Source organism: Ostrea edulis, chromosome 5 (assembly GCF_947568905.1).
Source record: "Ostrea edulis chromosome 5, xbOstEdul1.1, whole genome shotgun sequence".
Classification (NCBI taxonomy): Eukaryota; Metazoa; Mollusca; class Bivalvia; order Ostreida; family Ostreidae; genus Ostrea; species Ostrea edulis.
Window position 1 is genome coordinate 79,891,393 of NC_079168.1, and position 14,415 is coordinate 79,905,807.

Consider the following 14,415-nt stretch of genomic DNA (forward strand, 5'->3'; position numbering starts at 1 on the left):
TGAAAAACAAATAGAAAATGAAACAACTTATAAAGGAAGAAGCATATTTCAATCTTTCTCTGATTCATTACCTTTAAGGTAGGTCCCTAGTCCTGGGCCTACTTGTGATTTCTCAAAAATTTGAGTTTAAATACTTAGATTGTTCATTTGAGGGTATGATAAAAACAAAAAAATGGGGGGTTGTCAGTATAATGAGTAAATTATGGTATTTTTATTACGTGTACCCCCATTTGTCAAATGGCAATATCAGAATTCATTGAAGAAGTCCTAGAATATGTCCATAAAATTTTGTTTGAGGTATGATGCAATTTTTTTCCTCAAATATGAAATAAATATGTTTAACTAAATAATTAAAAGTGAAATTTTAACACAGTTTCATGTTTTTTAATAATGGTGGTACAAAATTGAACTCAATACAGGCCCTCGGCAGTCAAAAATACGGCACTGCAACACCACTAATATGAATATTTTAAAAATTTGACTTGTGATTTTTCATTCAAACTCACATATTATGTTCATATATGAATGCTTGTTTAAATACATTTAAAAAATCTGCCCTTTCTCAGCATAATATTTTCACAGCATCTCAATTTATGTTTACATTTTTTGGCCAAAATAGCCATTTTGAAAATGATTTTCACATAATAGAAGATAACAAATATATAACAAGATAACAAATATATAACAAGTGCAGAATTGTTTTATTTAATTCCACAAGTGCATTATCGCATATCATGAAGTTTTTTTTAATTTACAGATAATTTTAACATGTAATACCCCTGTATATCAATTAAACAAATATGTACCTCTGGTTTTATGTGTGAATTAGATGACAAAAAAGGGAAAGAAGATTGGAGCCATAGTCTACTCAAATATAAGTGATTGAGTGTTATTGTATTCATTTTCTAAATTAAAAAACATCCAGGTAAATGTAAAAATACGTTTGATAATAATAGTACGTGAACCAATACCAGAGTTCGATCCGGACATGACGTCACGCTACTAGACCCCTACTTTAACTTTTAAAATGTAGCTGTCTTTACAACTATCGATCAAATAAATCGATTCTTCCCATATTGGAGACCCGTAGCTCCATGGTAGAGCGTTCGCTTCAGCTTTTCCTACTTAGTTTCTTTGAACTTTTTTCAGCTGGTAACACTCGTGTAACAAAGGTGCATAGTGAAATGAAATAAAGTAGGGGTGCAGTGGCGGATTTAAATAAAGTAGGGGTACAGTGGCGGATTTAGAGAAACTCTTACTTTTGTCAGTATTTTCGATTTCAAGCAAGGAAATAAAGTGATATTTTACTACGTCGCTGATTTCATTGAATATTCAAATTCCCCAGATCCCATCCTAGCGTTAAATTTTACATCTGTAAGTATAAGAAGAGGAATATGTCTTCATAACCAACATGTTTTATAAATGAAGAAATTACATGCACATACAGTGTATCTTCTAATCTATTTAGTCAATTGCGATCATCATCGGATCCGACCTCTAACAATTATAGGTCCACTGCACCCCCATCTCAGGTTCGTAAGAGGAGAATATTTCGGGGGGGGGGGGGGATCAATTTCAATGTAGGCAACTTAAGCACTTCTAATCCATTTGATTAATTGATTTTGTAGTTGATTTCATTCATTCATTTCATTGGAATACTGTAAGTCTATACTGGGTAGCAGGGCAAATACAAATAAAGTTATCATAGTGTATTTTGAAACAAGCGGGTCACTTTTGGTGTAATCAGGAATATTCTAGCATGCCTTGTAATGCCTATTTTCCAATTATCAAGCAAAGAATTTCTGATATGTTTATGTAGAATATTTATTGAACAAATCAAATCTTCATTAAGATACAGTGTAAAATTTATATGCACATTTATGACAATTTTTCATTATTATTTTACTTGATGAAGTCACTATCACGTGTATATAAGAAACAAATGAGTAGAAATAGTCTTCCAGTGAAAGCAGACACCACTTTAATGTAGCAATTGTAAACTGTGTCGTGAATATTGATTTGTTTTGAAATGTCCTTACTTAAACGAATTGTGTAGGATATAGATTAAAGTATATTACTGGGGGAAAACCTATCAGTTTTAAAGGTATACAACTATTAAGTGCAAAGAATTTTAAAGAGCTGTGTAACTTAGGGAAATGTCTTCATTATGTATTTAAATTACGTAATAATGTTGCATTTTCTGTAAAATCACCATGCTATACAATTTCAATGAATACAGGTATGCAAAAAGACGTCCGTATTGAGCAATAAAAAGTATAAATGTATATTAAACAGTGTTTGTTGATAAAAATTTGAATTCCTAGTAACAATTCGTGTCTATTCTATGTACCCGAACTCTGGTCACCATATAAACTTGAATATTTCTTGGTCAAAATGAGTTCATAAGTAAAGAAAATATCCAGTACACAACAAAACCTAACCCTGAATATTTCTGAACTCGGGACATGATTGGAATCTGTTCTTCAGCTCATGGTGTATGTAATATGTACACATAGCTCAGCTCATATGGTATATATTTAATATGAACATTCATGAATTGAGTCTTAAATACATTCTGCACTCAGACGTAAACATATCATAGCTAGTTATACAGGAATGTATATGCACTACAGTTTATATCCTCCATGAATATTGAAAACTCTACATTCAAATTTTACTCACGAGTCTTAACGTCACACACTCAAAGTCGTTTCAATCATAAAGATTTTTACTCTGAAAATATTCTGCGCCAAAACCTTAGTTTTATAATGAAATTTTAGCATTTTATTTCAAACTAAACATGGAGTTCAAGATCAACCTAAAAACCGCCGTAAAATGGCTGAAATATTGCCAAAACGGCGTAAAAAAAATCAATCAATCAATCTGAAGTCAAACGTCTGTGATCTACCAAGTTCCTCACAAACCACCGACATTTGGGGACCGGATACCTCAACTCGGACAGGCTTCATCCAACACATAATCAGATAATGGCGACACACTTGTTCCAGTCTGGGTATCACATCTATGTTATTATTAACGAATTATAGCCGCCACTAACGAAGATATCTGTTGAGTTTAGGCTCTGTTAAAGAGACAGAGAAGGCTCGTACAACTTGTGCACAGTCCCCGGATGTGTGTATCTAGTATTGCATATATAACCTTGAACTCTAATTGGTTAGACGTCAAGGTTCAACTCGGGTCAATAACCAAAAAAATAAATTTTAAAAAATAGATGGCGATATTAGTAACGAAGCATTTGTGAGAAATGTGGTAGATCACAAATATATTGACTCAGGAAGATGCCCAACAGTCAGTTCACGATTTAAATTTAAACATTCTACACTTGAACTCGACATTTTTTACTTCTGTCAGCCCAATATAACTCGTCACAGTCTGAGACAAAGCATTATTTTTCATGATCTCCGCTGCTACAAAACCGTCTCGTTTTATTATGCTCCTAGTGAGAATCGATGTCAGAAATTTGGCCACACCTCTATTGCGATATTCGTCTTCCACAAATAAATGTCCCATAATTCCATCGATGTTTTGCACGGCCCATCCGGCGAGACTACCGGAAGTTTTGTGATATACAGCGAATCCAGGAAGCCCCCACTTGCGTTCATCCAGCTTCATCTGACTGATACCACGTGGTGTGAATTTCCAGACTTCTTCGATCCTATTGGATACTTCCTCATTGAATGGACCAATGAGGAAATCGTCCGGAATATTACTACACAACAACAATAGCAAACAACTCGGTTAATCTATTTTCCTTTTTTCACTCTTAACCAAATTGGGAATCGACAAAAGAGATTGTTCTTTATTGCAAAAATAGTCTGCATCTCATTAAACAATCTAATTAAAATTAGATCCTTTGATCCGCTCACGTATATCGCTACACCTTGTGTAGCAATAAAGGTGTAACGATATATATGAGCGGATCAAAGGATCTAATTTTAATTAGATTGCTCATTAAATATTTTATACCTTCTTTAAAAATCCTTTAAACTCTCATTTCTTTTTATGATAATAATTTTCCTTACACTTCCATTATATCTGACTCTAGGGAGGTGAAATACAGACGAGTTGTTCCGGGGACGGATACATCATGAAAACTTCCTGGAGGAAAAATGTCTTCTAAGCGTTCTAATGTTTCTGAGTTCACACCTGAAATTATCATTATTTACATTTTTATTAAAAAACCCAGTAATCAGACAATGCAGTAATGCTGCTACAAATTGTTCATCTTTTCATTCACATAGACAAACGTCCGTCTCTAAGAAATACAAAACACAGATTGTTGTTTATAACCTCTGAAGAATAATTCTTGTTTCGGATTCAACACTCCTGGCGTCAGTATGACGTCACGGAGATCGTCATGGTTTCTACAATAAACGTTGACCAGTGAACTGCAGTAGATATTCTGAAAAACAATGTAAGAATAATCTCTTCATTTTCTAAGTGGGATTGCACGAATTATTTACGATGATATCTCAGACAATACATATTATAACCAACTACTACATGCAAGGTGAAGATAATGAACAGTGATCAATCTCATAACTCCTACAAGCAATACAAAATAGATAGTTGGGCAAACACGGACCCCTGGACACACCAGGAGGAGTAAGCATCCCCTGTTGTAGATGATGAGCTTAAAATGGTAATTTATGATTTGTGCGGCCAAATTCAATCAATGAACGATGCATGGTCGATACGATTTTGTGATGATCAAATGACTTATCACCAAAAAGTCCTACACGTTCATTAAAACCAACGCCATCTAATTTCAAGCTACTTGAAACAATTTTCCTGTGAAATGCAATTAACTGGAGCAAGCCTGTCTTTTCACTCACCAGCCACAAAAGGCATGCATGTATGTAAGGTACTTAGGGCTGTAGCAATAACATGGTTCTTTAACGTGCCAATGCATGTAACAGGGGGATGCGGGACATCAGTTTTAAAGGTTTTATCCAAAAAAAACCCCGTGATTCTCACTCCTAAATATCGAGCCGTTGGCGAAAGAGCAGCGACTATCTATTTTGGGATATTTGACGCAACCAAGATCGAACTCACGACCTCCCGGTAGCCCGGTTACAAAGCGAGCACTCTAACCGCTGAACTACCGCGCCTGGAGTATACATATACAGTAATATCATATAATTAATTATTGTATTAATGATACTTCGCTTACAGCTATTGACCTCACAATATCCTCGAAGAGACGTAAAACAAACAAGCAAACAAATATTGATTTTACTTTAAGTAGAATTCAAACAAACCTTACTCTTAGTTTGGTTGGCGCTGACTATGAAAACCTGCGGTAAATCTAAATTGTTTACCCACAATTCCAAACCACTCGGAACTCTTCTAATGAAACTTCGAACCACACCGTACATCTAAAAAATAATTACAAAAATTAGCTTTTGGAAAAACCACGCAAATCAGTCAATGGCTTTTGATTTTTGAAAAGGGGAGTTTACTCGTCTATATAATGGAAGTTGTCGATAGTTCCTCCTTTTCTTGTACAAAAAACAAAATGCTAGAAAATACTACACGCTACCAGGAAAGCTGGTATTGAAGTTTATTATATACCCATCAATGTATCGTTCGTTGATACTGTGGATTTCACAGCGTGTGATCCGGTTTTCCGGATCACCACACTGTGGTTTTCTGATTCCGTATCAGTATCCTCTGAAACTGATGCCGTCACAATGACGTCACAATGCATCAACGCAACGTTATTTGTGGAAAATATTGACCGCGTCACAAAACAAAACTACGTACACAAAACATAATTTCATGGTATGTCTGTTTTTGATAATTTGGATTACATTTATCATCTTATAAATGTGGATTTAAAATGCAGAAGGGGGTATATAATAAATTTATCATTACTACAGTAACTTGATCCGAAGAGTTGGATCACGTCTCGTTGACAGGCGCGGATCATCAGATCAAACTCGACGCTTCGCGTCTCGTGTGATCTGATGATCCACGCCTTTCAACTCGACGTGATCCGACTCTTCGAATCAAGTTACTGTAGTAATAATATATATTTATTATATACCCATCAATGTATCGTTCATTGATACTGTGGATTTCACAGCGTGTGATCCGGTTTTCCGGATCACCACACTGTGGTTTTCTGATTCCGTATCAGTATCCTCTGAAACTGATGCCGTTACAATGACGTCACAATGCATCAACGAAACGTTATTTGTGGAAAATGTTGACCGCGTCACAAACGAAACTGCGTACACAAAACATAATTTCATGGTATGTCTGTGTTTTTGATAATTTGGATTGCATTTAGTATCTTATAAATGTGGATTTAAAAGGCAGAAGGGGGTATATAATAAATTTATCATTACTACAGTTACTGTAGTAATAATATATATTTTGCATTTCTATGAATAAAAGAAGAAATAGAACGCATGTACTATACAGAGTGGGATTTTCTTTAACATCTAATTTAAGTTTCCCCCCATAATTTTTATTAAGATATGCATGTATCGAAAGTAAAGATTCATCATTTTATCTTTTCTCCCCCGATATTCTTATCTGTTAGGAAACTTCAACAAAACAACCCACAACGGTGGAAAATTGTGATGTTATTCTGAAGTTTTTAGGATTGATTTAGCTAATTTTTATATCCCATAATGCTATCTACGCATGCTCAGTTTCCAATGAAATTCCCAAAAATGATTATTAAGTTTATGGGAGATGCTGATGAGGGAATGGACATTTAGCATCATGCTTCTTGACATCCGTCTGGGGTTTTTTTTCGTCCAATCTTCCTTCTGTCTCTCAATGCTTCATTATCATTCTCCGCACTTGTTTTCTTTCTGCTCTGAAGAGTTTATAAAAAATAAACTTCCTGATGAAGAAGGACCTTTGTCTGAGTTGACCCAGTTTTACAAGAGTTAATGACCCTTAAGTTAATTTGTTTTCCGCAGATTTTGATGTTTGGAGATATTGATATATGTGTAATTTTTTTTTAAAAAAGATCTAACATTGAAATAATATGAGATTAAGCTTTGAGATATTATAGGATAAGATAATGACTGTATAGGTTTGTAAAGAGCAAGTATAGACCGGATTTGACTTTTATTGTGATTAATCACTTTGCATTCCTTTTAATCGATCTGCGTGATTTTAATTAGGATATACGGAGTAACCAACAGACAGACACACTAATGTCCGTGATTTACATTCACCTTGCAGTTGAGCTGCTACTTACCTGAGCGGTGTAGGGTAGTCCTATGGCGAGCTGGGTTAGAATTTTTGCAAGATTTTCAAATGGAACTCTGACAGCCATGATAGAGACACAGTAGAGATAGCTTTATCTAGTTTTATCCGACCCAGTGTCTTATCGCTGCTGTCAACTTCCCGCCGTTATATCGCTCAATGGCAGTGTAATCCATTTGTCAAGCATGTGTTATAATTTTATGCCCCCTTAATAAAGTCGTTTTGCACCTGTTGGTCGGTCTGTCTGCAGATCAAGTCTTATCCACACAATATTTTGAGAACCCTTTGCTTGACATACATTAAACTTGGTACACTCGTACATCTTAAGAAGTAAATGACCACTATTGATTTTGAGTTCATATGATCAAAGGTCAATCCACTCTAAACATAGGAAGACACTGTCCGTTCTTGAAATATCTCGAGAAGCATTTCTTTGACAGGCATCACTGGTACATCGTAAGGAGTAAATGAACCCTATTGATTTTGAGTTTATATGGTCAAAGGTCAAACTGGACATAGTAATACACAGGAAGATACTGTCTGCTCAATATCTTGAGAACCCTTTCCTTGACATACATCAAACTTGGTATATCGTAAGGAATATATGAACCCTACTGAATTTGGGTTCACATGGCCAAGGGTCAAACTCGACATAGTAATATATTATCTCCTACATTTTGAGAATCCTTTGCTTGATGATACCAAACTTGGTACACTGGTACATCCTAGGGAGTACATGATCCCTATTGATTTTTAGGTCACATGGTCAAAGGCCAATCCACTCTGGACATAGGAAAATATTGTCCGCTCAATGTCTTGAATTGTTTTGATACTATCAATTACTTGTAAATGATACATATGCATAACTATTTTCAATTTTGCACCACTGGGGCATACAGTTCTTATTAGGTGTGATATATATTTATTATAAATAGGTAGTCATTTGTACACATATTGAAGCTCTACACTACTGCAGTCATTAACTCGTGATTCATTAACACTCAGTAATGCTGAAATATTGGTAATAGTAAACCGAGTATTTATCATCCCTACGCAGGAAACGTAAGTATCTTAGAGCGAGATTAATATAAGCCTTTTGGCTTGTTTCTCAATCTATTTCATGTATAAGACATTGTTTGTAAACATTATCGAATTATTTACGAATAAATATTGTTTAAACTAAAAACTAAAAGTTGAGATTTACATCGGGTTCGGTAGAAACCCTACCTTCGCTAGCCAAGAGGTTTCGGTCCACTCCTCTCCCCATAAACTTGCTGGGGAGCGGAGTGGACCGAAAACCCTTGGCTAGCGAAGATGTGGAAACTCCAAATAATTTATGTTGCGCAGGACGGATCAAGGGAGACCATGAGCCGATTCGATTACAAGAACATTTTCAATTTAGTTTGACTGTTCATGCATTATTTACGTATTTATAGAGGAAGGGAGCACTCACTAGGTGCCTCTGCATCTAAATCCACCTTGTTGCTAGGGAAACGCTTTGTTGACCCTTGGTAACGTGAATTACACAGTACTAGTGATACTTTTCACTATCTATCTAACTACTCAAGTATAACAATACAATGATTCATAAATAGGTTTTAATTTTGTCATTTCATCGATCGGCATGTTGTTTTTGATGATAAAGTTTTCATAGTCTTCAATTCATAGTCAATGACTACTTCTGGCCAATATACAATTGTTAAACTTGATTCCCAACTCTTTTATAGACAGCATCTTAATATGTATTGTTTTTATTATTTAAATTTAAGATAAAACTAGTAAAGTTAACAAACGATTGCAAGACACACACAGTAAAACTAAACAATCATCGCATCTATAAGCATCCGCTCAAGCAGAGACGTCTTACGGACACGCATTTTCATATTGTATGTGAAAGAATCAGAAACCGGATACGAACATCCAGGTTCCCGGACCTTTTGATATTTAACATGTCTTGATTTATTAAATTTCTCTGTCAAATTAATTTTTCGCTGATTCCTTGGTATTTTATTGAAATGTCTCACAACTATACACAGATACATCTATCATTCTATTTCTTATTGTCATACACCACTGTCTGGCAAACACTCCGCTTGCTTTTTGCTACTATTACATTAAAACATCGGGTTCGGTTAAAACTTTGCGCTGGGGCAGATCTAAGATTTAGTGGATACAATTCGAAGGTCGTAAGCCAATCCAGTATTAGCATAAATTCTGAGTGATAAATTCTATTATAATTATCTAAATTTCCGATGTTTTTGCCTTTATCATCTTTACAAATTGTACCGTAATGATAGCCATTTTTCAACGAATTATTTACGTTGCAAATAACGTGCGTTTGAATATTGATAAATATAGTACTTCTGTCTCCTACCTGCTTGGAATTCCGACAGAAATGAAAGTATAGTGTATGTATAAAAAAAAATTAATATTTGAAAAAGAACGGCGATTCTTAACGCTGGCATATTTTATGAACCGCGTTAGCGTGAAACATTACAGTTCAAATCCTCATGTATTTTCAAAAATGAAGTTTGTTCTTAAAGGACACATCGCATGTTTGTAAACTTTTTAATTTTTTCAGCAAAATTAATTCATTTCATGCCTAAAACTACTTTACATGTGTTTTAAATGAAACACTTTGCGTAGTTTTCGAGTTTGAAAGCGATGAAATTCAAATCTTGCGATATGCATATTTTCTTCGATATTTTACGCGCCATTATCTGTGACGTCATATGCGACCTCGAGCGAGAAGATTTGAAAACAGTTGATAGTCATTTCATAAACAGATTAGATTTAATTGACAAACAAACAATTATCACATTAACAGTTTGTAAATAACACTGCATTAGGGTGTTTTGTGCCGTTTAAAGGTGTACTTGCTGTCAGTAGAGAAGATTTGGACTGTGTTTTTTTCAATTTTCGAAGGAAGGTACGAGGGACAAGACGTGAATATTTTTTGTCGGCACAACGACTTTGCCATAAAACCCCCCAGTAGAATTTGTCCCTGTACGTTTTCAAATAAGCACTTGGACAAATACGTAGATAAACTGCGAGAAAATGGTTCTATCGAAGCTACGCACTGTTACATATAGGCCTACGGCATATGCTTTCCGTTCTGCTCTCGAATTCAATACACACTCGCACCATCTGACCTTCACCTTGTAACAACATAAAGGCAGAACTTTGCTAGCAGTGTCTACCAACTGGTAGTTTTAAAAAAGAAATTTAAAGATAAAAGATAATTGAACTTTCAATTATAAATAATAAAATATAATATTTCCCGACTTTGAATTGAATTATAATGCTTACATTTTTTTTAAGGAACGCGTATGTGTTTACAACAACAGCACGCCGCGCTCCCACTTCCTAAGTAACAACGTGTTGATAACCAAAAATAATTATTAGGCCTAATAAAATTGCTTTAATAAAATAATTTAAAAGTATTGTGATTTTCACAATAAGTTTGATTATTATTATTATTATTTCTTTTTCGAAATGCACCCGTGACAGTAGGCCTAGTTGTCAATGATACACAATCGTATCATAATTTAGGCCTATCTAACTTCTCCAAAAATAAATTTAATAATAGTTGCACTGTTTATTTTAGAAAAGCAACACCGCTAATTACAGTTGTTTACAGAAATGGCATTACCAAATTGTGTTTAGACAGTGATCCGATGTAAACATTATTTACTCGCAAATTTATGCAGATTTCATACTCGCTTTTCTCGCTACATTTGGGTCGCTATTTGTATGCACTGGTGGCTAAAAGATATAAGACTCGGGAAATTTGTCAACATCGAAATAAATGTTATCCATGGTAAATAAATTAGGCCCCTAAAACCCGAGTTTTAAAAAATATCTAACACTACTTTTACAACAAGTTGATGGACGAAGGTCGCATATGACGTCACTGTACCACGTGACTACCTATCTAATTAACTAGGCTTTTTGAAATCGGGGCTTAGATTTAAGTCCGTATTGTGGCTAATTATCGCAATACTTCAGCAAACGAACTATTACAATTAATTTCTATAAGCATAAGGAAGACAAAATGCATATAATTCTGTATACTTTGAAAACACAAGATGTGTCCTTTAAGTATCGTCAATAAAACACGTGTTCTTGTATATACCACGGAGATTAAGGGTGGTAAAATCACAAAAGCTAACGTTTATTTTTAATGTAAAGATTGACAATTTCATCTTATTTTGATTGCCTAAGATTTGAAAGTTTTTGAAAATGCGATCACTAGGCGTCTATGTGGATCCTTAATTTTATAATATTGAGCGTTACTTTTAAAGCTATTAAATTACCCGACAAAAATTTGATTTTGAAATAAACATCGTCAAGAGAGAATGAGTTTACTGTCTTCATTTTAATTACCTATTTACAGCAATATATAAATGCTTCATATATTTCATCGGTATGTTGTCCCTTGGGGATCTGGGTTAGAATAGGTCCTCAGTATCCCCTTGCTTGTCGTAAGAGGCGACTAAATGGGGCGGTCCTTCGGATGAGACCGCAAAAACCGAGGTCCCGTGTCACAGCTGATGTAGCACGATAAAGATCCCTCCCTGCTCAATGGCCATAAGCGCCGAACATAGGCCTAAATTTTGCAGCCCTTCACCAGCAGTGGTAACGTCTCCATATGAGTGAAAGATTCTCGAAAGGGACGTTAAACAACATTCAATCAATCAATCATCGGTATGTTGATCGATGTTTGACGATGATGATTTGATGTTATTGTTTTCCTAACGATTGACTTCATTTCATTAACTACGGATATCAGTGCGCATGTAACATGCTTCCTGTATGGTTTAACTCTTTTTGGAAACGAGTCTTTAATTCAAAATCTATCTTAAAATTTTCAGTTGTACGACCGAGTTGCCTATCGGTAAGATTATTGTAGAAGTTTGTCATAACAGAGCGAGAATCATTTAATAAGATACAAAAACAACGAACCGATCGCATCCAGTTATCAGTGTCTATCGGTGAGATTAAAAGTTTGAAGTTTATTATAACATTATGAGAGTCATTTAATAAAAGGTGCAAAAACAAACCAACTAGCTCAAACGCAGACATCGTATAGCAGCAACACGACAATGCAATTTGTATGCTAAAGATTTGATAAACCGGATACCAAAATCCAGCTTTCCGGACCTTTATTTAAATTGATTTAGTATCTCTTGATTTATTAAATCTTCCCTGTAAATGTCTGATAATTTCTCGGTATTTCATTTGCTAAATCACCAGACACGTCGTTCTGTTTCGTAGGTTTCGTTTTACAATTCTTGATTCTCACATTATGGTCACTTATCAAAGGGAAGACATTTTTAACAATCTCCACAAGGTTCGAAGTCATTACTTCGGCCCCGTGTTCAATTAATTGCGTGTTAATTGGACGGATGTAAAATATCCAAAGAAAACAAATTGGATGGATACCTGTCACAGCACGACCTTCCATTTATATTGATTTAATCTTCACATCAAACGTTGTGGTGTCTTTGTTAATGTCGGGATTAAATATTCATTAATTTTCCTATTTATTAATAATGGATGATAAATTTTAAATCCAATCTCTGTGTTCATTTATTTTGGTAGCAGTGATAGCAAAGGTTTGGTTGGTAAAACCGCAACATTTAAAAGGATAAAAGAAATAACTTTGGTCCCTTTTTATCATAAAATGATCTATAACAGTATGACATTGATTGCACTAATGTTTGAAAGAGTCAAATTAAGTTGTTTGACGATATGAAATAAGCACCATCACATTTGAACATGTAACAACATTCATACATTTTTTAACAACAAAAATTACAAAATTAGTACATTACTTCACACAAACTCAGCCATTACACAGTTAAATTACCCACGTAAACTACTGAACCCCACAGATGTCTTCGCTCTGTGATATGACAAATCACTGACAAACTCCTTTTTCTTTAACCTTCCCGTCGTTTTAGGGCGCAGCGCACTCCATCCTCCATTCCTATCGTATTTCTCCGCGTGCTCAGTCCGGAAGTCTTTCCGTAGTTCAAGTGAAATCAGTGAATATTCTAATTTCCTAACCACTTCAAGTCGCCTCCTGAGAGGATAATTCATATGTACCGTCCGTCCATGTTTAGCTTGTTTGTTTGGGTAACATATCGCATCCTCTCCCTTAATGTCGATTACAGGGGAGGAACTTAACACCGGTCGCTTCCGGCCCGTGGTCGTGGGTTTGTTCGTCAGGAGTTGACTATCCAGACTCATATTTCGAATCTCTATTCTCCTTCCGTTTGCTGGTGGTAATGTCAAAGATTTCATTTTATCCGGTGACACAAACTCAGGAGTTTTCACGTGAAGCAGGACTAGATCATTCATTAAGTCATATTTCTCTTTCCAAAATTTCAGTAACATTCGTCTCTTTGAATCGTCAATTTTATGTTCCGCTTCTTTGAGTTTGTATTCATGTCGCTTGTTGTTTGATATGGCATCAAAATATTTGACCCCACTAACATCCACCATATTGTTCCAGATAAAAGGAGGGGAAAAAACTTTACACCGAAAACTGTTGGTCACATCGTTTCAAAGACCGTACGGTATGAACACTTGTTGTGGAAACTTTTCGGAACAATTAAACAACGTGATTGACCGAAAAATCAGAATAATCCTTGAAGAAAACATAAAACAACGTCTACTTAAGATTGTAGCAAGTGATTGTTGTAAAGAAGCATGGAGCGCCCGAGGTGACACATCAATACAATCAGATATTAATCTCTAACGATAACTTGTGCCTATTAAGGTAAATATACCCTATCTCTCGCTGAGGATTATCTGACGAGAAACCGCCAACCACTTGTAGAAAATCCGTAAATATAAAAGAAACAAGATGAACTCCAGGGGTTCTCTAACCGATGCGCTTCTTTACTGCGCGGATAAAGATTACGCCTTTTAAACGCCAATTTCTCTAATTATATTTGCGACACTCTAATGGCAACATTGGAGATTTAAAACTCTTTCAATAAATTGGAAAGCTTTAATTGCAGTTTGTGACAGTGAAAATCGTCCGGTGGCAAAAAAGACCAGTGTTTGATACACTTGAATACTGAGGACTTACATGTAATTAATTCTTACCAACCTACTCGTTCTTGAAACATGACATTGTGTATATTTAAAGCC

At 35.2% G+C, this 14,415-nt stretch overlaps 1 protein-coding gene across 2 annotated transcripts; it reads right to left on the reverse strand.

Annotated features, from left to right (window-relative positions):
- Positions 1–1,806: 1,806 nt before the first annotated feature.
- LOC125652841 (uncharacterized) lies at positions 1,807–7,394 on the reverse strand. Of its 2 annotated transcripts, XM_048882274.2 has the most exons (5): positions 7,244–7,394; positions 5,283–5,399; positions 4,312–4,423; positions 4,044–4,167; positions 1,807–3,730 (listed from the first exon to the last, which is right to left on the reverse strand). In XM_048882274.2, exons 1-5 carry the CDS (start codon positions 7,319–7,321, stop codon positions 3,316–3,318), a joined length of 846 nt encoding a protein of 281 aa, XP_048738231.1. In that variant the 5' UTR covers positions 7,322–7,394; the 3' UTR covers positions 1,807–3,315. The 2 variants fall into 2 exon arrangements, with proteins under 2 accessions (XP_048738231.1, XP_048738232.1); XM_048882275.2 differs by lacking the exon at positions 4,312–4,423 and having other exon boundaries at positions 5,288–5,399.
- Between the last annotated feature and the right edge of the window lie 7,021 nt (positions 7,395–14,415).